The sequence below is a fragment of the Tigriopus californicus genome, chromosome 12, assembly GCF_007210705.1.
Source record: "Tigriopus californicus strain San Diego chromosome 12, Tcal_SD_v2.1, whole genome shotgun sequence".
Lineage (NCBI taxonomy): Eukaryota > Metazoa > Arthropoda > Copepoda > Harpacticoida > Harpacticidae > Tigriopus > Tigriopus californicus.
In genome coordinates, this window is record NC_081451.1 from 13,119,782 (window position 1) to 13,142,229 (window position 22,448).

The window sequence follows — 22,448 nt, forward strand, 5'->3', positions numbered from 1 at the left end:
TAATCCAGCAAATAATTTTCTACAAAGGTCACAACAGAACGACTCAAGATGACAAATACTTCGGTTTGATAAAACAACTCGTGTTTCATAATCAATCAAATCTATTTACCATGGATTATTTACTTATGAATGTAGCATAGGCATATAAAATCCGTCCTGCCTCTTTCAATTTTAATGCATCCTGTGTGACGTGCTTCCATTTTCAGGTCAAAATTAGAACTCCCAACGCACCCTGCGTTAAAAATGTACCTTTTAGTATGTTAGTAGATTAGTCTTTCATTTCAAGATCACAGAGTGCCTTTTTACAGGGACAATAAAACAAAACATTCGATATTTTCGTCACATCTGTGATCCTAAGTGGCATGTCCGTGAATGAGTGAAATCTGCTGGATCTCACTCATTTCTCTTAAGCGTTATCAAGAGTGTGTGAGTGTCGTTACTCATTAATTATTCATCCCCCAAGCTCACGACATTCCTAATTACCTTTGGATATATATTCGCCTGTCGAAGGTAAACAAGAGTCAATTTAGGCGAAAAAATCTCAAGAGTTACCATGATTAAAGAGCCAAAAAAGGATCGAGAATATGAACACTTACTTTCGGTCTCATTAGCATCCTCGGGATCCGACATGAGTTCATCATCCGAGCAAATATTGAGTATGTTCACCAACATTTCAGTGACTGTAAGGAAAAGGTTCAATAAACAATGAATTGACGTTTATAAGTTGACGTTATCAATTTCAATATTTCTCGCCATTCTTTGAACAAGCGATTGTGTTCCTGTTAAGTGACCTGTAAAAAAAGTCAAATTTGGCACCACTTCGGACAAAATTGGTATTTTCTCATTGTTACCCTAACAAATGGTGCCATTTGATTCAGCATTGCACCTAAATTGATTAAAATAATGCAGTTTTTTATTAGCATGTCAAAAAGGAAGAGCAAGAACACTATTTTTTTGCCTTCCTGTTTTTTGGACTTGAAAGCTGATAGGTGTTTGAACTCCCAACCTGACCATTAGATATGGCTGGGTAAAGTTCAATGGTAATGCGCCAGATTAGTGTTTTATATGACACCAATCGTTTTGAAGTTCAAAAGCGACGGAAAAAAACAAACTATACACTCACGAAACCTCACGTTTGCCAAAAAAAACCTCACCTTTTTCTCCGACGAAGGGCAAACTCCAGGTGAAGACATCCATGAAATTGGGCAACCAATACGGATGAGGTGAGCAGTTGAACTGGCGGATGTTCATGACGTTGTTTTCATACTTCAGCACGGCAGCCTGTGCGGCAAAAAAAGATCAACAATGTGAAAACTGCCATACCATACTCTAGTTAAGTAAGCCCCTCAGAGGGAAGGACTCACCTTGTTATTGTAGACATCCAAGTAATTGGGCGCTGAGAAGATGGTAATAAGCGAGGGAAACCCGGTGGTTTGACTCTTTCTGTACATACGGTAGCCGGCATCCTGGGCCTCATGAGCACGGATGATGGAGAGTAGATTGTTTTGCTGAAGGAAATCACAGCTCGCCGCATAACTGGAAATGTAAGAAGGGTAAGTTTTATCTATTATTCAATCCTCTTCAATTGGTTTGGCTGGTTCTGCAGAACAAAATCAATTCAACTTAATGAGATGCTTGAGATTTATTTGAAATCTTCCGTTCAATTGGATTTAGAGGGACGTTGAAGATCAAAGGTAAAGATTATTATTTTGTGCAACTCTACCCTTGGAAGTGCACCTAGATAATCGTAGAACCAACACACCCTTCATTTCGCCGTTAACGAACCCTGACAATCGCGGAATTCTGAAGATTTTGGTAAATCTATTACTTCGATGTTACTGCAACTGGTGGGGATTACCCGGTATTTGGTGATCTTGAACACTGGCAGGATAATCTCGTGAATCAAATCTTCTCAAAAACAAGAAATTTCATGACCCTCCAGAGTGTCAAGGCAATTGTTTTACAAGGTTATCCAAATTTAAAAGGCGTGACTAAAAAGCGAGAATATAGCATGTTGGTTACGAGTTTTTGGAACAACCTTATGGTACGGAATTTGAGATTTCGTGTAGAGAGTGTGTGGCTCATCCTTATCCATCACACAAAAGTTTTGATCTACTCCACTCGAGTAATTCCCATGAATAACTTGGATTAATTGTCACTCTTGAAAGGTAAGTAACCAAGGTGATAGAAGAATGTGTGGGAGGAGAGGAATGAATTAGATTATTAGATTGACACCAGAATGCTTTTAACCAACAGTATAGTTGGATTGAGGTCACCTGGAACCCTTGGATAAATCCCACAGTTAAGCAGAAACCATGCAAAAATAAATTTTAGACTGTAGCTAAGGCCCAGGTTCAGAATGCAATATTCGTTTTGTATCAGATCTTAGATGCCGACCAAGGCCGTTACAAGTCAAATATATCTTTGTTTTCCATTAATTGCAAAAAGTAAGGTTTTTTTTGTAATAATTCAAGAACATCGCAATGAGGGAAAACACATTTCAATACAAAGACCGTGCAAAAGTATTCTGTGAGTCCGCATTGACAAAATATTATTATTTCAATTATTTCCTAAAGAATTGTTTGCCTAAATTGTCTTATTTTTCTTTTTTCTTATTTTTTCATACAGATTTTTAGAGCCGCACCAATGGGATAAAATAACCAAAAATCTTAAAATTAAACAATTTTTCGACAACAAACTTTGTAGGTGATGCAAAATAAATCCAGAGTATTAAAACCTCTAACCTCTGAGCCCGTGTTCAATGCACCTTAATATCCTCTTATTTCACAACGCATCTTTCAGCATCAAATACCGAGTTAATATTTACCTGTAAAAGTATGAGCACCCTCGGACTGAGTTATGAGAGAAATGTTCGGCGTTCTTCTCGTTGCCGAAATCTTCCAACGGATCTGACCACAGCAAGTCACACATGGGACCAAACGCTGGGGGTTCCTTGAAGCGATCCAGCTAGAATGAACGGGAAACATGGTATTCAATGGATATTGGATGAATCGGTGGGTGATCCATCCTGCTTGGTTTCATTTGGACCCAACCAAGAGCGAGGGAACAAAGTTGAACGTGAAAGTTTCTCAGCATTGTTTGTCTTTAGACCAGATTTGACTTCGTCCATTCCTGCTGCTTGAACTCATCCTTAACGGTGGTTTTAAAGGGGCGAATTAAACGGTAAATGCGCAAACTTAGTACCTCAGAAGTAACGACTGCCCATTATTCACAAGGTTTAGGGGATCTTCTTTCATGAAAAACGGTTCTCACGGGCATAGTTTTGACTCTCATCAACGTAAAGGAGACCACAGGCCACTTAGAGCAAAGAGCCACGAAGTAAAGATTTCAGCCACGTATGACGAGAAAGAAGATTTCCGCGAATCAAGTTTGGCGATTCGAAACCAATTTGGGGAAAACCTGTTATCACTGCCTTTTCAATGGCTGTCATTATTTTGTTACGGTTAATTCGCACTCTTATTTCAAAAAGTCGGCAGTACCCAAATCTTGTTTGCCTTTGCTTTTCTCTCTCTTCTCTTGAAACTTGTTAGCATGTCGAAGCACACTGGTTGAAAATGTCTTGACAACATTGATTTTTACCTTTGTAACCTTTGAAGTAAATAGATATGGATCTCATTTTTTAGTCGATATGAGCGACCAGTGTCAATGTGACTATCACAAAACCACCTGCAGCTATTATTTTTGAAGGACCACTAATGGCATTCTTATCTCCCGTAGTATAAGCAGTCATCTTGGGGCAACGGGATTTGAACCCACGCCATCAGGGATGAATAATCTTGCCAAGGTCGAGCTGGCTCTCCAATCGCTCGGCAACATTAATTACTATTGATCGCATTAAGACGAAAACATAAAATGTTGAACATAACCAATGGAATCACCGTGGTCCCAAAGGAAGAAAACAAGCTCCAACAACCTTGCTTTCCTCTTTTTTTAGCTCTCTCTCCTACACTCACTCTACTGTAATTTCTCTCGTTTTCAGCTCATTTTGAGCGCCTCTCTTTCCTCCTCACTACCCTTGATCCTCGTCTTATGAGGACACTTGAAGTGGCCTTGAGCATCCCTTGCCTTGCCAGCATCCGAGCTAGTAGGCCAAAGCACTTCAAAGGTACTCAGTTCCTCTGTGTGTACTTTTCAGATCAACGCAGCTCCAGGTCCCTTCAAGCAACTTCAGAGACATTGGAGAGGGAAACACCGTACAAAAACACATATCAACCCACCTCACCCAAGGCAATTTTCGTTGAATCATTTTCAATCTCTTTTTCTTACACTTCAAGGTGATTGAAAAAAGAAGGCAATGAATAGTGAAGATATCTTACCTTTCTAATGTCATCTAAGTTGTGAATTTCTGGCGAGAGTCCTCCATGGACACACAAGAACTGCTGGTTCATAAGCGCTGCCAGAGGGAGGCAATCAAACGCTTCCATACAAGCATCATACACTCGCTCTGTGTACTTGATCTTGCCTGGAAAATCAAGTAAGTAATGAGGGCAACGCAGAAGATGTCTCGTCCACACGAGCTAGAACCAATTGAGGTCCATCGGCCAAAGTTTAGCTCAGTCTAAAGAATGGAGAAGTGTAAAGATCTGGGATTTCTTACTAGAACGCCCCCCTATGGTCCTACCATGAAGTAAGTGTCACCACGCCTTTACTGATGACCAGATGCTAGCATTAAATATTTTTTTCATACTTATTGCATATTATTTTCACTCGCCATTGCATGACAGTTTAAGCAAATTAATGTTGGACTAATAGAGTTTAAAGTTCTTGTTGAATGATGTCGCAAAATGGCGAACAATCTTGTTAATGCAGAGTTGGAAGCACTCAATGAGCTTCAATCATGGTAGTTCTTGCAGCGATTGTGGCGCAGCCTGGTTACCCCACACAGCTGAAATCCAAGCCGATACTTAACACGTGTCTATTGGGACGTTTAGGCAAGCTCTGACAGGTTCATTTATTTGCTGGTACCAGTGTCAGTGATGCAAGTTTGGGGCTTCAAAACACAATTTTGAGAAGCTGACCCTTCTTTCGCATTGCTGTATGAGGAAAGGTCAGCTTCGTTAAAACCAGTTTGAAACGCCAATCTTGCATCACTGGCGTTAGCAGGCAAGTTTGTTTGCTGGCACCAGCACTTGCCTAAATGTCCGAATGGGTCACAACTTGTGATTTCCAGAAACACCCTACAAGATGTTAGATAAAGCCAGTCAAATTAATCCGGGCATTCCACTGTTTCAGAGGTTTACCACCATTCTCTTTTTGGAGACTTCATTCTGAATATAATTTACGCTCGCTCTAACGCAAAGGAAAATAATACTTTTTTCCTCAGCACAGGTACATAAATATTTTATTTTCCAATTGTAAAGGGTAAATACTTCATTTCCCTATCACATGGGGTAAACAGAGTTAATATTCCTCCCCGTTCAATAACCGAAAAAATCTTGTTAATCGGTTTTCATTTCATGACTATGAGGAAACCAAAATTAGTACTGTAATGGTCAATATTCAGCATCAGCCTCTTTGTCCATATTTGAGTCGTCTTTGGCTCTCTAGATTTGCTCGCATTTCTGTTGACGAACGATCTGACCAAGAATGCTCGAGACTGGGGATAATTCGGTGGAACAAATGGGGAATACGGTATAAAAGGCTCAAGTTTGAGCTCAAAGGGAAAAGGGGAAATGGAGTATTCATATATTTATACTTACACTCTTGCTTGAAAGTGAAGTACTCTGTTAGATGTCGGCACTCGTGATTTCCCCTGAGCAGAAACAATGTGTTTGGATACACCAGCTTCAAGGCCCACAAATAGATAACACACTGAAAATAACATAATCAAGGCTCGTCAATAACATGTGCAATGAAACCGCCCACATAAGGGGAAAATGGCATTTATTGACATTGGAAAAAGCGCGTATGCCATTTCGACAGAGTAATAAGCACACAATATCCCTGAATTTGGAATGCTATTTCCCGTAACTCAAGGAAATATCAAATTGCCCAGTTGGTGCGATATCTTTCAAAAATTAATGATTTTCATATCATCCAAGGATGAACCCTATACGCATGTACTCATGTTAATACCTTTTCTATTCGCAGAGTAGGTAAAAGGTCATGTTCGAAATTTGGCCTTTGCTCATTTACCTCGACAATTAAGTGCATGTAATATGTAATGGATTGTGCTAAAAGCAATTTTCTTGATTTGAAGAAAGACCCCCCCCTTGACACTCACCTCTATGCTGAAGTAACCCCGGTCGACGTAATCACCGAGGAATAGGTATTTCGTGGTAGCCGGAGGTCCGCCCACCTCGAAGAGCTTCATTAAATCGTAAAATTGACCATGAATATCACCACAAACTGAAAAAGTCAAACAGAGCAACGAGGGTTATATTACGGATGCGTTCAAGCAGAAATGCTAAGACCATCGGATCTCGGAAAGCTTTGGCTTAAGCCATCTCTTTTCAGGCCAAGATCCTTGAATAATGAGTGCCGCATGGACCCACGGAAAAAAGAAGAATGGGAACAATGTGAACAACATGAAAGCAACCCAATCGTACCTTTGATACGGCCTACTTCTTACATCACGTTCACTCTTGGACCCCAAAACCAAGAGGCTGAATTGCCATCCGACTTTTTTAGCCTCTTGAACTAAATCTCTCAAATTTAAGAAGTCTTTATTGCGAGATTCTTTTTCTCATTGGATCACAATAGTTTTTCCAATCTGTTCAATTATATATATCATTGTCCCATTTAGGGCTCTGGATCATTGTCAATAAAAGGTATTAACATTTTGGCCGGAAGCCATGAGAATGCGCCCTCTGGCGGAAAAAGTGTGTTCTATTTTTGGCGCAACTTTGAGGCTCTATAGCTTCCTATTTCTCTGCTGCAGATAAAATGAGCACCTTTTTCTATTGTTCACTATTTCCTCCATCCAGATAGGACCCAATTGGAACACATGCTCAAAACTTTTTGGGGCGCCTTCTGGTTAGTGGTGTGGATTGTGTAGTAATAATTGGCGGTAAATCATTTTGGTCAACAACGTAAGGCTTCTTTGAGTTTGTGAACGGAGTCAGTCTGGAACAGAGGTCTCTCTGGGGAATGCTGTACAGACTCTTGGGGAATCTCTCTTTGCTCTTTTGCTCTACTTTCCATTAGTTTGGGACCAGAAGAGCCTTAGAGTCACATTATTGGTGGAGAGTGGGGATTGATTCTCCTACTTTCAGTATGTACTGTCAGCACCACAGAAACCGGGCTTCACTGCATTCCAGGTAGAATATATGGAGATACTCTTGGGAGTTTTGGTTAGAACAACGTTCCAGCAAAAACATTCTAGAAAAGCCAGAATGTTTTAGCGGCGAAGCAATCAAACTGCTTCTTATTGGCTACATGATTCCATCAGGCAAGCTCCATGCGCAGCTTCAGGTTAAACCCCAGGTTACAATTCTTAATGGTCTAACCCTGAATTTACCAACTTTTCGTTGAAAAACAGTTTTCGCAAGGAATTATTTTATATCATTTAAACAACATCAACCCATTGTGTGCTTGTACATGTAGATGGTTTTTTTTCAAAATAAAAATATATATATATATATTATGGAATCAAGAATATACGATTCTACAAAGCAAACGATGATTATTCCAATAGGTTAGTTTAAGAGATTTATTGCGATAGCCTAATTGAATCTGAGAGGTCATTTAATCGCTCAATTCCACAATTGTTCGTACTTCGCACAAATACATTCAAACTTTGTAATCAATGAAGTTCCCATATTGCCTTGTTTGCAAAACAGCAATAAATTATTAGCTCGTCGTCTGGCCTTCTTTCTCATCACATGGGTACTCTTCTCCAACACGTTTTCCATTGTTTGCTCAACACTATGAGAGATAAAACTCATAAACGTAGACCTCAATTTATGGAACGTTGCGCCTTATATTTACAAGGTTTGGCCATAAAAAGAAAGAGATCCATGGTTTTGGACAAGATTCTAGGGTACAGATCGAACGAACGAACTACAGGGCTCTAAACAAGGCTCCAACAGATCGACAACGAGACACTGATGATTGGTCTCCGTTCATTCCCCAAGACATGAGAGAACTCGCGACACACATGCAATCCGTTCCAACAAGGACCACTTTCCACGCTGGACGAGAACAAGAATTAGGCATTGCCGAGTTGGTTCGTTGCTGTATAAGAGGTATTAAAACACTGCTGGATTGAAATTAGTCATTTTTTATACAAAAAAACAAATATTTTTCGTCATATATCTACGAAATGAGGATTATTTTACATTGATAAAAATGTAAATAAATATTTAGTGCTATAATAATATAGTATATCATGAAATCAAATATGTTTAATCCTGATGGAATTACTCATTAATTTATTTCATTCAATTTATATTGAAAACAATCATGTGTGGGTATTTTGATGTACATAAATGACTTAACAAAAAGAAACCCACAAGAAAGATGAAGGGTAGTTCGACACATTCAGGTGTGAAGTATTACCTGTTTTGTTCACATTTTACTTTGATTTCCATCCAAACGATGATTTTAATTTTACCATTATGACCTAGTTATGCAAGAATCACACACAGGGCTCATTGCCACTTCTCGTCTATTGATTCATCGGTCCCTTTTGGTCTCGTGAAAGCACGTTATTTACTGTTCACATATCAGACCCCCTCACAAACAAAACAAAAAGCTAGTGCCACGTCGGAGTGATCCGTTCTAATCTGGAGCAGCTTTCATTCAGATATTCTGGCACAGAAATGTGAAAAAATAAAAGGATGTTTCGCCTTCCCATCATCTGTCACGAGATCAGAAATGGAACTCATTCACCCTTGGTAGTTCTTGGGATCTGCGTCAATCTTCTTTTCGGGAAGGGATTCAGGATCCCAGAATCTAGGACAACTTTCAGGTTCAATGATTAAGTAGTGTTGTTGATCCCTTCTTTTGGGGACAAAAGCTTGCTTAATGAAATATTTTTTTAACCTTATCCTACTGGTGGCACTCATCAAATACAGAAAAGTGCAATCCTGTACAAAACCGAAACACCATTTGTACAAAAGAGGTTTCAGGTGAGTCTTTCACATATTTTCCATAGGGGAACCAAAAAGTCCATAAAAATTTCCAACAGAGAACCGATTGGTTAAGGTAAACCACTGTCTTTTTATGGGTAACGCCATCTACAAAGGGGAACCATACTCTAACAACTTTTGTGTTTTCACTAGACCTCGGAAAAAAAGGCAGAACAAATTAGCAAAACAGGTAACTAAAAAGTGAGAAAAATGGACAAAAAAGGTAGCAAAATCAGTCATAGAAAGGTGAAAAAACAGTAAAATTTGTTTTTTTTAAGATTCCAAAAAAGTGAGGTTTTAAAAACCTGCTCAAAAGATGATACCATATTTTCTCATCTGTTGCAAAGAAATCAAAGCAATAAAACAAATGCATGTTTTTGTAAACAAGATAAGAAATTAGGTGGTGAGTTTTTTTGTTAATTAAGTTAACGTTGAATTTGGTGTGAAGTGACCAATTCCTAATCTCAGCAAAAGGGTTTCTCATATTTATAAACATATTTACCGTTTATTTCAATAAGTGAGTAAAAAGGGTACAAAAAAGGGGGGGATTTTTTTTCCAGAAAACGAAGTTTTAGGTAATTTGTCCAAAATGTGGCCGAAAAAGGTAAAAACCTAGGTTTTAGGTATTTAACTTCTTTTCCTAGGTCTAGTTATCACCTACCCATGGGTTCTAAAAATTTGTCTTTTGGGTTTACGCGCTTGGCATAATTGTGGTTTAAATACATTTATTTGCAAGGGCTTAAACCTCTCAGACAATTGATACCACAACAATAGCTGTGTGTTTACATGAATCTAAAGTCAATTGGTACTTTTAAAAATACACTCTTTGATTTATTTACCTGGAAGCAAAGAACAACATATTTATGGCTAGTTTGTTTGTACTGTGAAACGAACCAATACACGCACAGTCTTTTTTGTTCATGGAAACACGCTAAATAGTATTGGCGTCAGGTTTCTCATGATTAAAAACACGTTCTTTACATTTCTATTATGCAGTTGAATGAGAATGAGGCTTTAGAAACGAAGATGCTTGTTCGAGAATAAAAGGGTAAAAAATGTTATTCACAAAACTGGTATGGCCAGTCATCAAAATAACCATAGAGACGAGTTGGAGGCCTTTTCAACACCGAATTTGATCAATCTATCATGAATAAGTAACTTGGGAGCCCATCATTCTTTATTGCTTAGTCGATCCCTTCCAAAGCAATTTCTTCGGAAATCAACTCAGAACTGTTCCACTAATGCTTCAAGGGTACTTGACACAATATTCGAGGGCTCAAAATGAGTTACATGCTCAAAAATATTCAAAACTTCAACGTATGTCGTGGGTATGTGTTACCTCTTCAGTCCCAATCAAAACTACCGAGGCTTTTTGAACAATTCAAGCGTACTTTTCCGGATATCCGGTCACAAATCAAATTTGCCTTTTTAGAACCATTCGGCACTATTAATCAAACGCACATGGACAGCAGTTTTCCCTGTAACTTTATATAATGAAACTAGTAGTGCACTCAACTTGGAGCCTTTCCAAGCACAATGAGATTCATCTCGACTCCAGAAGGCAACCAGATCGGATTTCACGACAGCCTAGCCCTCAAATTAATCCTCGGGGAGACAAGAGGGGCCAGCTTACCTGTGACTGGGGCCTCAATTTCAATCATGGTCTTTTCTTGTCTGAGCAAGGTCGCGCCTTCATTGATGATTTTGAGTGCCGCGGATTCGTCAATGCGTCCTTCCAATATGAAATGCTGCTTGAGAACCTCAGGTCGGGGCTTGTTCGTGCGAGAATCGAACACCTCGGAGATCGTGAGCTTATTTGACGGGGGAAATGGCACGCCTGAAATGGGAGAATTGAAATAAAAACCATTGGTATTAAAGCTAATGGAAGTGGAGCAAGAAGCATCTGGAGTCGTAGGATTCCCCTCAGGACTATTGACATTTCGAGGTTTCCTTCCCCCTTATGACATCAGAATATTAGTAATAATAATAATCTCTAGTTCTCATCAAGTTGGAAGTTTTGGCCTTAAATGTCAGGAACCAAGATCTCGGGTTAATAAGTGGTCCTTCTCTTTATTGCGTAGGAACAAAGCTCCGACATACACAGTGTAATGCTGCATCAGTAGGCTAAAGGCTCGCTCGTTTTCACACGAGTCTGTTTTCCCCCTCGACGAGGTCCCTTGTTTCATGGGTGAGACCAGGGACTGTCAACTCCCATTGAAAAATCAATTGAAACAGATATTTTGGTCCATTTGAGATCGTTAACGACATGCTACGAGGGGCAACTCTGATCTCGGAGCTGCGTTCCATACGGTCCCTGGAAAAGGCACCCGAGGAGATGGAAGAGGGAAAGTTGCTGATCTAGGCAATTGGCTGAAATCGTTGGCACCATTCATTGCCAAGGCAACCAAGGGGATCAAAGCCAAGCCAAGTCAGACCAGATACAATAAAACAGTGATCCAACGCAGCCAGTCAACACAACAGAGACGACTCCCTTCGGAGCAGTTGCGAGCAGATCCCTCTTCGTGAGGAGAAATGATAAAGATTGTATGTGGTGATGACAATAGATAACAATGCCACCCTGGAACAATCACTCGTTCATTGCTTTACTCCTAGAGGTTCCTATACTCCGAACAAGGCATATACATAAGAGTGAGGTGTAACGCTCAGGGAATTAATTAGTGCTAGTTCACCCACCGTCTCAAGGCAATGTCTTCTCGCCGTTTCCTTATCACCACATGTTTGAGCATATTGTATTTTTTTTCGTTTAGTTTTGCTTATTTTTCACCTTGCATCATTGGGACAGCTTGAGCGAAAAAATGTACATTTGATATGCTTTGGCATCTTTGTTGAATGGTGACTCAAAATTGCGAAGTATTTGGTAACTAAGATTTGGGCGAGACTGGATGAGTTACAATCATGATAGTTATTGCGGCGATTGTGGCGCAGCCTGGCTAGCCTATGAAGCTGAAAATCCGGGACGGTACTTTACAGGTCCCTATAGTCGACTATAGACAAAGGAAAAACAAGAACGGGATCTCCAAATTTTGGAATCAAAGGGTTAAGCATTAGGTTCTTAAGCACTTAGCAGTAGCCTACAGCTCTGGCTCATCTCTAACCGCTTGGATTTGTGAATGAACAACTGAGCTCTCTTTCGGCCTTTGATTCAGAATAATATCTCTAAATACAGTATGATCCAAGCCCTCATGTTCGAAATGAACCCTGTTTTCATTCCCAGTAGCGCAATGCTTTTAGAAAAATCAGCTCAATAGAATGAATGCTGTTTTTGCACGGTTAAAATATTAAGGCAATGATACTTTGCCAAGTATTGGCAACACTTGACGATATCCAAGGCTTTGAGCTTTTTTAGGGGTCATGTTTCATCATTTGTATTTTGCCACGCATTATTGACGCTGAGGAATGCCAACTATTTTTTAATCACATTTAGTTGGCTTCCCTGTCAAAACTTTTACTTCTCTCAGGTTAGGCTGACAAAAGTGAATGTATTTGGGTTTACCTACAATCAAAAGGCAAACTTAAAAGGGAAGTATTAATGTCTAAAAACGATGCAAGAATAACCTGTAAATGACATCGAAGTCGTCAATATGCCAAATTCGAAATGTTCCAATACCACTAAATGAACATAACGTTGATGAATGAGTTGATTCACTTTAATCTGCTTGTAAACAAGAAGGTGAACAAATGAAGTGTTCTTCATCTAAGCCAGCATAGTCAAACCTGCCTCCTTTTCTTTGTTGCTCAAACCATGGAAACCTATATTCAAGGCATTGATATTTCTTTTGTTCAGGCGATAATACCAACCACAACAATATTTCAGCCATCTTAAACAACCGTCAATCAATCAGAACATCAGGTCCTGTGTGCGGAAACTGATCTCATTAACAATGGGCGAGCTGATCTGGACAATGGCTCCATAACATACTACATCCATAAAAGTCCAGGCGTATATCTTCTTACAGCCAACAGATTTGAGCTAGGAACCCTTACACACCGGACAAGGGCTAAGCATGAACACTGTCCATATCAGATCATCGCATTTATACAAGATCTGCTTCTTACTATACCGAACTCGTTTCAGGGTCTGCATTAAAGGTTATGTATCACAATTTGCCTACATAATGATTGATATATCGTTGGATTTGAACAGAAAATTTACTTTATTCAACCTTGGCCCTAACAATCCACTTTGAGAGTGGTTCGTTCCAATTCAGACTGCAGGGATCATATTTCCTTCCATTTATTCTGGCTCTAAAATGCCCAGAGCTTGGAAAAAAGTGGAACGACTCACAGACAAATTTACACATTGATCAACCAGATATGGCCAGTAACAAGGAACACATCCAAGAGTACGTGCAATAGAAAGCTCTCGAGGCTCGGTGGATAACGAGAGTGCATGCACTCATTTGTTCTGCCCGTGATCGGTTCAAAACTGCCTTCTTAGCAAGTTCGGTCAGGAATCTTGAAAGTGAAAGGAAAGCCTTGTTCCTTCGAGTAACGAGTCACAAAGATAAGCAAATCGAACACAAGAACGGACGGAGTATTGGGCCTGGATTAGAACCCAGAGATGTCAGCTGAATAAACAACTACTGTTTAACAACTCTTGAAGAGACGCCAGCCACCTCAGTCTTTCAGCCAGGCTGTGGTTTTGAGAGACTTTGAAGGAATCACTGACCTACAAAAGAGGGAACACTGGGCTCATCTGATGCCACTTGATCAATGCAATAAACCTTTGAAAACATTCAATCCAAAAGACTTACAACGTTCTTATACAACTCTGTGAACAACAGTTTTTCAATAGATGATCAGTCCAACTTTTTTACGACTATAATTCATTTAGCGCTTTGCTACAAGTACTTACAAAAGGAGTGTCGCATATTTGTTGCACAGATGTTTTTTCTACGGCAAAAGCTAGTAAAACATGGAATAGCTTCCCAAATCAAAATAGCGAAAAGGAACAACAATCTTGACTCGAAAGCAAACTATGTGGGGAATTTCTCATTATGTTGAACGCTTGTTCAGTTTCGAACAAATAGTCCACAATCAAATGGACGCGAAGAGGAGCATGTTAGTCCTTAATCACTTATTCGAAAACTTTGATTTCAAGGAGCGTCTCTTTGAATTGATTATGCTCTTCCTCTCTTTCTGTTAGGATTGGTTTGAAATCTTGAAAACTTGATTTTGTTCTCTCCATTGACTGTAAAATAGCTGGGATTACGGTCGGATAGAAATCTAAATGCAGAACGTGAAAATTCGATATTGGGTTCAAACCGTAAATGATTGATTAAATGCCCATGACACTATTTGGTTGAGCTCTTCTTCAGGTTCAAACTGGACCCGTTTAAGTAATAATCTGATTTGGCTTTTCGTTTTTAAATCCAACTTTCATGACTTTGCATTAATAAATCATGCGTTGCGAAGAAAAAAAAGTATACTTTCGAGCACCGAATGGGGATCATCAATTATTACTTTGGTCTACTTCGGCTCCCTAAAGTTCTCATTCAACATTCATGAAGTCGCGCTTTCAGTTCAGGAATGGTCCAACGATTGTTATTGTTCAACAACCACAGACCATATAATGACTAGACCACGCTCGACACGAGAAAAAAGACGAACACTTGCCTTCATCAGCTGGTACATACATTTTGGTGCTTGGTGGCTCATGCATTTTCATTCGCAAGCGTGACCGGATTTGAGCAAGTTTGCCAAAGACCAGGAGTTCGGAAGTCGTTACCACTGAGCTCTTTTAGGGTGCAGAACAGCTGACACAAGGTCTAAATTTTCTCTGCCCTGAGGTCAGGCTAATCCAAGATCTAAGCATTGTATGATCTGTGATTCAAACCCCATTGCTCAATTAGTCTGGTTCCAAAAAGAAATCCCTTGCACAAGCACAAAAGAATTGAATCCTTTTCAATTCAAAATTCTTCCAATGTTTTTGCCATTTCATTGACTCATTCAATCATAAACAGAAACATATTCAACCATGATATGGCAACAAACGCTTTGCGACTTCGGAGTGCCAAGGAAGAAGAAAAACGTCCCACCTTGGGCATACATTCAAACACGATGAAAGGTAAAACTTGTATAGTTTTAGGTCTTGAAATGTTATGGTTGGTTGAAAGATTGAAAATTTCAGTTCTTCAGATGGTTAGGTCCCCAAAATCAGAAGAAAAATTGAGCTTGACAGTACGACAATGTGGCAAACCCTCTTTTTGAGTCTCTGGACGTTCTCTTTACTTGAGGCTTTGAGGATCTAGAAAGTTTTCAAGAGATGAAGGAAAACCCTTGGAGAGGAAAGTTTCTACTTCTAAGGAGAAGACTAAGATGATTTAGCTCCAGACTTTCCGACCTCGTTACACCAATTCGAGTTGTGCTTGAAATTGATAACTTCATTTAAAGCTTTCCAAGAGACGTGACCAATCTCTTTTACCACCAACCCATTATTATCTCGTCTTTGTGCCATGGAAGAAGAGGAAGAAATGTTCATTTTGAATGGTGAAGTTGTTGTGCCAAACGTCTCGTTCAGAAGCAAAGAAAGTGAGAAGGTGGCGATTTTTTGCTCTCAAAAGAATTCAAAAGGAGCGGATCTCATCCAATCTGGTATAAATTGGATTTAGCCTAGTGAACATAATTTGGTTGCGCAAAAAAAGATTTTCACTCCCGGGTGTTGACCGCTTCAGACATTTGGGGTTGAGAGCTCGCAACAATGTTTCAGGCCAATTTTTCAGTCTAGAGCACACAACAAGACCTCTTTTTTGGGTGAGTGGATTCTCATGTTTGCGACAAAATGAAGTACCCCAACTAGATAAGAGTCCTTTTAGGTGCTCGCTGAGTAGACTTGAGAAAGTTCAATCACTGAAAACTTTGTCGAGAATTACTTCACTAGAAGCCTCCCATCATATCCAGAACAGCAGAAGTAAATGCAGTTCAGGCTAAGAATACAGAACCCTTGAGAGTGACATGTGGATAAACACGAGCTGAAACTTGCATCCCGCTTCCATGCAAAACGCATACATATTCCATGTGATATCGAAACTCTGTGAAACTCTGCTATGCAATCCAAAACGTGGCAGCTGACTTTCTTTGCTTACAACTAAAATGTTTGCATGCTTTGAGTATGGGTTTTAATCGATGTCTTCAAATTTCAAAACTAGAAGAGTCTTAGAAAAGCCTAAAATCGGAGAAGCCCGCCACCCTGATTTGACCAATTGCACAATATCTAGTAGCGCCCCCTGCTGGTATAAACGTAATCAATCAGTACCAAGACCCTCCCCCCCCCAATGATAAATAAAGTAGAACGTTACAAATAAGAAATAGAGGCCTTCTTCTAAATACTTGAGACATTTACTCAATGCTAATTGAAACCCGATCAAAGTACAACTCAAAGGAGTTCTCTTTCGCACGTCTGCAACAGCAACAAATGGGAAACATTGGCCAACTTCATATTTTTTTCCTTTCGTACTTTTACTCCTCAGAGGAAAAAAGTTGGATGAGTAAGAAGTGTGAGATGAAGCCATTGGTCAGAGACTGATTGTAAACCACTGCTCACGATCTTTGGTCGGATGGAGAGGTGATGTTTTTTCCTTCTAGTCTCCAACTTTCTCACACTCCAGCTGTTTGGCACCCAAAACTTATCTTCCAACATCTCGGGGAAACTAATTGCTCATTGACTTGTTTCTCCTTTCCGTCGCCAGAGGGCGGGCGAATTATCATAAACAAGGCCATGAAGCGTTGTTCATTTGTCTTCCTTGTCGCATCATCTGCGCCCGAAAACATTGTCGAAACAGTCATCCTTGGATGATATTCAATCATTACGTTCCTGTGGAATGAGTCTCGGATTCATGTGCAACAAATCCCAAGGTCTTCTCCGCGACAGCTCTCATTCCGGACGAGAGGATTATCAAGGAATTTAAAGATAGACTAATATTGTCAAGTGGCAGAATCGAGTAAATCGTTGATAAGAGCACTTCGACATGGATAATGATATGTAAATCTCTTGCAGAGAGCGAAGTCGAGGCAGAGCTCCAACAGCGGAGTAATCAATTCGCCGGAATGCGCCTCCCCTGCAACTATGTTGGTGGTTGACCCAAATTAACTGCCAAATTTCCCGGTAAATTCATCTTTACAAAGGCAATTTTCATTTGTCAACTAAGGCCTCTGGACTCCGCTCGTTCTTCATTTGACATATGGAAAATCTGTTCTTATCTTCAAGTCTGAACCCAAAACTTCAAATCAATATGAGAAGAATCAGTAGCATAGGGTCGGAACTCGGAAGCATTTTCGGGAGGCATGAGCGAAAGAAAACTGTTCCTGTCATCTGCCATAAACCAATTTCTGGCTTGTTTTTGAAAGCTGGAGAGGAATCGGGATCAGCGGAAGGGCAGGAAATCAATGGCTTGAAAAAAATGTGTGGAACAACAACCTTCTCCCTTAGTCACCTCAAAACCACGGCCGTCTTTCTCATTAGAGGATCTGTCAAGCTCACACGGTGGTGGGTTTGGGCTGTTCTCTTCCTCCCCTTGCTGCTCCAGTTACTTCTCTGGGCTATGCTACAGGTCCATGGTCTTTATGGTGGCCTTGAGGTTCCAAAAGACCAACGTTTTAGCTCTCATATATGTAGCCCCCACTTCGTTCCTGCGTGTTCTTTGAACCAGGGTTCTACCGAATATGTATGTAGCCATTGCTCGGCAGGGTGAGAGTAGTACTTCGTCCACTACTATACAGAACGACAGTACACGAATCGTCATGTTGCCTTCCGCTAGTACGGGTACACATATTTTCCCCTCGTCTTGGCTCTTGAAAGTCGGAGGAGGCGCAGGAGAGGGCAGAGGGAAGTGGGAAGTGGGGTCCAAAAGAGCCTCGATCTGAAATTGCAAGGCCAAATCGACCTCGACTAAGGCTCAACAGGCACCCACGGCTTTCCTATTTCTCGCTCCTCCTCCTCCCCCGCCTTCCTGGCTGGCCTTCAAGAGAGAGAATGAAAGAGAGAGACACACACACACACACTCACACAGCCATAGGAACACTGTTCATGAAAAAGGCACTCTGAAAAAGTTACGCAGTCAGGTCACGACCGTATTGGTACCAATGTACGGTCTTTGCATTCCACATACCATTCCCGGATCAATTCATCCCAGAGGCCGAATCTTTCATGACACAGCATCCTCCCGATCCATGACGATGGATTTCGTTTTTGATAGTGCACGAGAAAGATCGGCACAAAAATCGATTTTAAGGCCGTTTAAGGCCATAGGCCGGTCTGGCAGAGCAGCAGGGCAGCAGACCGGCCATTTTACTTTCAGCCTCTCCTGGGCTCAGACTTTACCATAGGCCGAACTAAGATTAGTCGTCCCTAACTAGCCGTTGTCCCATTCATCCCCTCATAGTTCTCTGGGGGTCAGGATTGTCAAAACGGCCTTTCTAATAAAAAAGATTAATAGTTTTCGGCCAATCAAATAGTACAATGCCAGTTATCTTGACCTGTGAATACATCGTCAGACATGCCGATACAGGCACAGCAGATCATGCCCTGAGAGAGAACCAAAAGACGTCCCATACATGCAACGAAAGCTGCAAGGCCGCAAGAACGCACCTACTATGAAACAAGGGAGGGGGAAGGGGATAACAACTGATGAAGGAATGCACAGAAAGACAGAACAGAAAAAGAGAGACACACACATCCATCCATCCATACATGCACGCACGCACACACACACCCTCTCTAGTGATAGTACTAAGCGGCTGTAAGAGAGTGGAAAGAGAAGGCTGCAAGATGGGTCTTACTTTTGGTGACCCGCTCCGTGGTCGATACTTTGGGGGCGGATGCCGAGGAGGAGGATGTAGGGGAGGTCGAAGCATTGTTGGCCCCGGACCCCGTTGTGGTGTTAGACGCCCCGTTGTTGGCCCCGCCCCCCGTATTGGAGGAAGAGGAGGCGTTGTTGTTGGAAGAGGTTGAAGACATACTGCTCGAAGCAACTGAGGACGAGGCTGAACAAGTATATGAAGTTGCCGTGGGTCGGAGAGGTTGGAGGATCACCTAATCTCTCACAATCACTCACTCCAATCACTCACTCAAGCACACGCCCAGACTTGGGTGGCCGTCCCGATGTGAGGAAATCTGGGCCGTGGAACGCCCCTGGGGTGGAGCAGAGATGTGGATAGCGAGGGCACACACACCAGCTAACTAACAAGAGAACGGCCGGACCACGGGTCAACTCGAGAGTGTCCTTCTGGCACAGACCGAGTCCTACTCGTACTTGTCACTCCAAGATCGTCTGCCAACTGCCGAGGCCACTCACCATGTAGTAACCAGGAGAAAAGAGAGTCCTCGCAGGCCTCACTCCCCTTCACCCTCCAGTCTATCTCCCTACCTACACTGGCCCATACCTCTCACCCAGAACCTCTTTGGCCTAACCGCTGCGACACGCTAACCCAAGCCAAGCGCTCCTATCCTGGACTCTCTCTCTCGTTCCAGCCTCCCGCCTCTCATCCATGGATGACCAGGGCTTGGGCGGGAGGGGAGGTCGGGCCTGCACAGAGGCCACTGAGGCCTCCTTGGAGTCTCAAAGGGCCACTCAGGCCGTCAAATTCAACGATGGAAGGGTGCGAGGCTAGATTAGTAACTGGAAGAGCTAGTTCTCTTGTTGTCTTAGTGAAAAGCTAGTTCCTTGGAGGATAAACGTTATTCTCCACCGATTAGTTGGTGATGCTCATTTTTAAATTGGTGACAAACTGTTAGAAAGGTTTTGGAGAGAGACCTTATAGGCTATTAACATCGTGTTAGGTTAGGCAAGGTTAGGTTAGGTTTAATAAGGTTAGGTTAAGTTTAAAAAAGTAGCACCGCCAACTAATCGGTGGAGAATAACGTTTACCTCTTTGGAGGAGGGGAGTCCAGTGATGCATTTATGGTGATCTTTTCACAGTACCAAGAAGAACTGAAATCTTTGGGCAAAAATTTGAGAACAAGGAAAGTTTTTCGATTATTTGAAAGTCGATAGCTGACCTGCCTACCATCCTCGCTCATTGATTTAGTGTACTTGTATTTTCATAGGATGATCATCGGGCTACAGATTCTTGAAGTAATCCTAGACAAAGGGGATTGTCATTGTTTTCGAGTTGAAAATAAATCTAGAAAAAAAGTGAAACCAAAAATATTAGCTAATCATACCAAAAACACCACAAAAAGGCATTATTCTTAAGACGTTGTGCTTAATCTCTGAATGTATTTGTAAGGAGGAAAAACAAGTGTTAAGGAGCATGTGTGTTTTAATTGAAAAGGTTACCCTTGAAGATGTGTGTTATACTTCGAAAAAGATTGCCTACTTGAACAAATAAGAAAAGATAAGGTTGGTGAAAAATGTAAAAAAAAAAAAAATAGATGTTGAAAACGCTTCAAAACATTTGTAAAAGTAAAAAAGCGTCAAATGCAAAAATAGTATTCGAAGAGTAAAAAAAGGATCCACAAAACGCTAATATTTCACATTAGGTCTATTGTTGAGTGAGTCCGGACTCAAGTTCTAAAATGTCCAATGCAAAATTAAAAAGAATCGAGAAAGGGTCGAAAAGGCGTCAAAAAGCAGAAAAGTTAGAATAGATTGCCAAAAAGGCGGTTTGCCCCAATTTTTTGTCCGTCCAAAACGCAATAGGATAAAAAAGTATTTACTGGTTTTACGTATACATTACAGGTCTAGTTATCAATTGTCATGAAAAATTTCAAATCGGCATATTTCTGTCTCTACCGAGTTTGGCAATGTGAGATTGATAATTCGCTTTGACGTATTTTTCAATTTCTTCATCAATATTCTCACTCACTTTTCCTTTATTCCTCAAAATAATGATTTATGTGTCAATCTTAAAATTTCACAGAATGGGTTCATAGTCATTCGATATTTGGATGGAACTTACACGTTTGCAGTTCCCTTCAGCTCCGTCGTGATATATATATATATAAAGATCGGCATCTTACCAATGAAAATATCTATGAGCTGCTGCTCATAGCCATCACCTCCTAAGCCAACTCAAGTCAATGACTACACAAGAATAGTACACACTTGAGTACAGCGTAGCGAAACAGGTCACATTGACTGGAAAGTAAAACAATTCGAAGTGATAAAATGAAACTTACGTTCAAAAGCCTCAATCTGTATACTTAGCGGGCCTTATCAAAACATAAGCCTTCGAATATTTTGAATCAACAACTTTTATAACCTTAACCAGATTAGACGGTTGACTCAACATCATGAAGTAACGCGTATCATTGATTCTGCAACTAATACATAATAGATGCTGCGCGCTCAAAGTTCCCGTTATCTCAATATCTGGTACCGCTAAATTCTTCCAACAAGAACCTGACTTTTAAGACAGAACTTTCCAAAACTATAGAGTCACCCTTGTCTCCCTCTCGGATTTATGAGTTTGGCTGCGAAGTAAACTAAGTAAAGGCGGCTTTGGCGGGGGAGAGAAATTTTACAGCCCGTTTTCCAAGGCAATTATTCTCTAAAGCCGCCCAGGACTCTACTCAGGGCTCCCAAGTTTCATAGTTTAAAACCATTTGTGTAATAATTGATAAAAATCTATAAAAGCACACCGATTTGGAGAACAGTGGTTCCAAGCCTGACCTCTAACTCCAATTTGTTTTCACCATTTTCGGAAACCACTCATTGGCATAAAAACGATGAATAATGATCAATTGGCTTCCACTACAAAAGCGAAATTCTCATTTGATTTACAGAATTACCATATTCGTCATCTCCTGGGTTAAGTAAGAGTGACTTTAAGTGTTGCTTTGTCAATATCACCTCTGTTACTTCATGTTTTTTGCTCCAATGTTTGAGATGCAGTGGGATAAATTATAGTTTAAATGCTCACTTTTTTAGTTGCATATTGATTGGCAAAAGTCATTTTTTGGAGGTGATGTACTGTTCCATGATTCTACCATAAGAAAAAGGTTTTGAAAACTATGAGCGCCACCTACTATCTCGGATTTGATTGTCAAAGTACATTTTTTCCGCAATGGCAGCCCTACTTCCAACGCCGCAGGCTGTCCCATAAATGCTTAGGAATCTTTAAGCCAAATTCATCCACGAAAAGCCTTGAAAGTGCTTAACATGAAATAAAATGAAACTCAAATACTTTTTGTTAATGTTATAGCATTCTATTCTACATATTCGTTCACATTGACTTTAAAAACTAAATGCAAATAATTAGTATTCGCCCATGCACGAAATATCGAGAGGTTGAGTGAATTCTCAAAGACGATGTACCAACTAAAAATGTTTTGATTGATCATGCATGATTCATGAACGATGTCCCGACGCGAGATACCAACTGACATCAAATCCA

At 40.6% G+C, this 22,448-nt stretch overlaps 1 protein-coding gene across 4 annotated transcripts in view; it reads right to left on the bottom strand.

The window, feature by feature from the left end:
• Nucleotides 1–19,407, bottom strand: part of LOC131892313 (serine/threonine-protein phosphatase 2B catalytic subunit 2-like) — a 23,451-nt gene extending 4,044 nt beyond the window's left edge. The window contains exons 1-10 of one of the 4 annotated variants that reach the window (XM_059242117.1): nt 18,891–19,407; nt 10,726–10,929; nt 6,245–6,369; nt 5,721–5,832; nt 4,338–4,483; nt 2,828–2,967; nt 1,365–1,536; nt 1,155–1,281; nt 597–680; nt 484–501 (exon numbers count right to left, since the gene is read on the bottom strand). In XM_059242117.1, coding sequence (XP_059098100.1) covers nt 484–501; nt 597–680; nt 1,155–1,281; nt 1,365–1,536; nt 2,828–2,967; nt 4,338–4,483; nt 5,721–5,832; nt 6,245–6,369; nt 10,726–10,929; nt 18,891–19,068 — 1,306 coding nt within the window. In that variant the 5' untranslated portion in view covers nt 19,069–19,407. The remainder of the gene's footprint in view (nt 1–483; nt 502–596; nt 681–1,154; nt 1,282–1,364; nt 1,537–2,827; nt 2,968–4,337; nt 4,484–5,720; nt 5,833–6,244; nt 6,370–10,725; nt 10,930–18,890) is intronic. The other 3 variants (XM_059242119.1, XM_059242118.1, XM_059242120.1) reach the window with 3 other exon arrangements.
• Nucleotides 19,408–22,448: the final 3,041 nt, after the last annotated feature.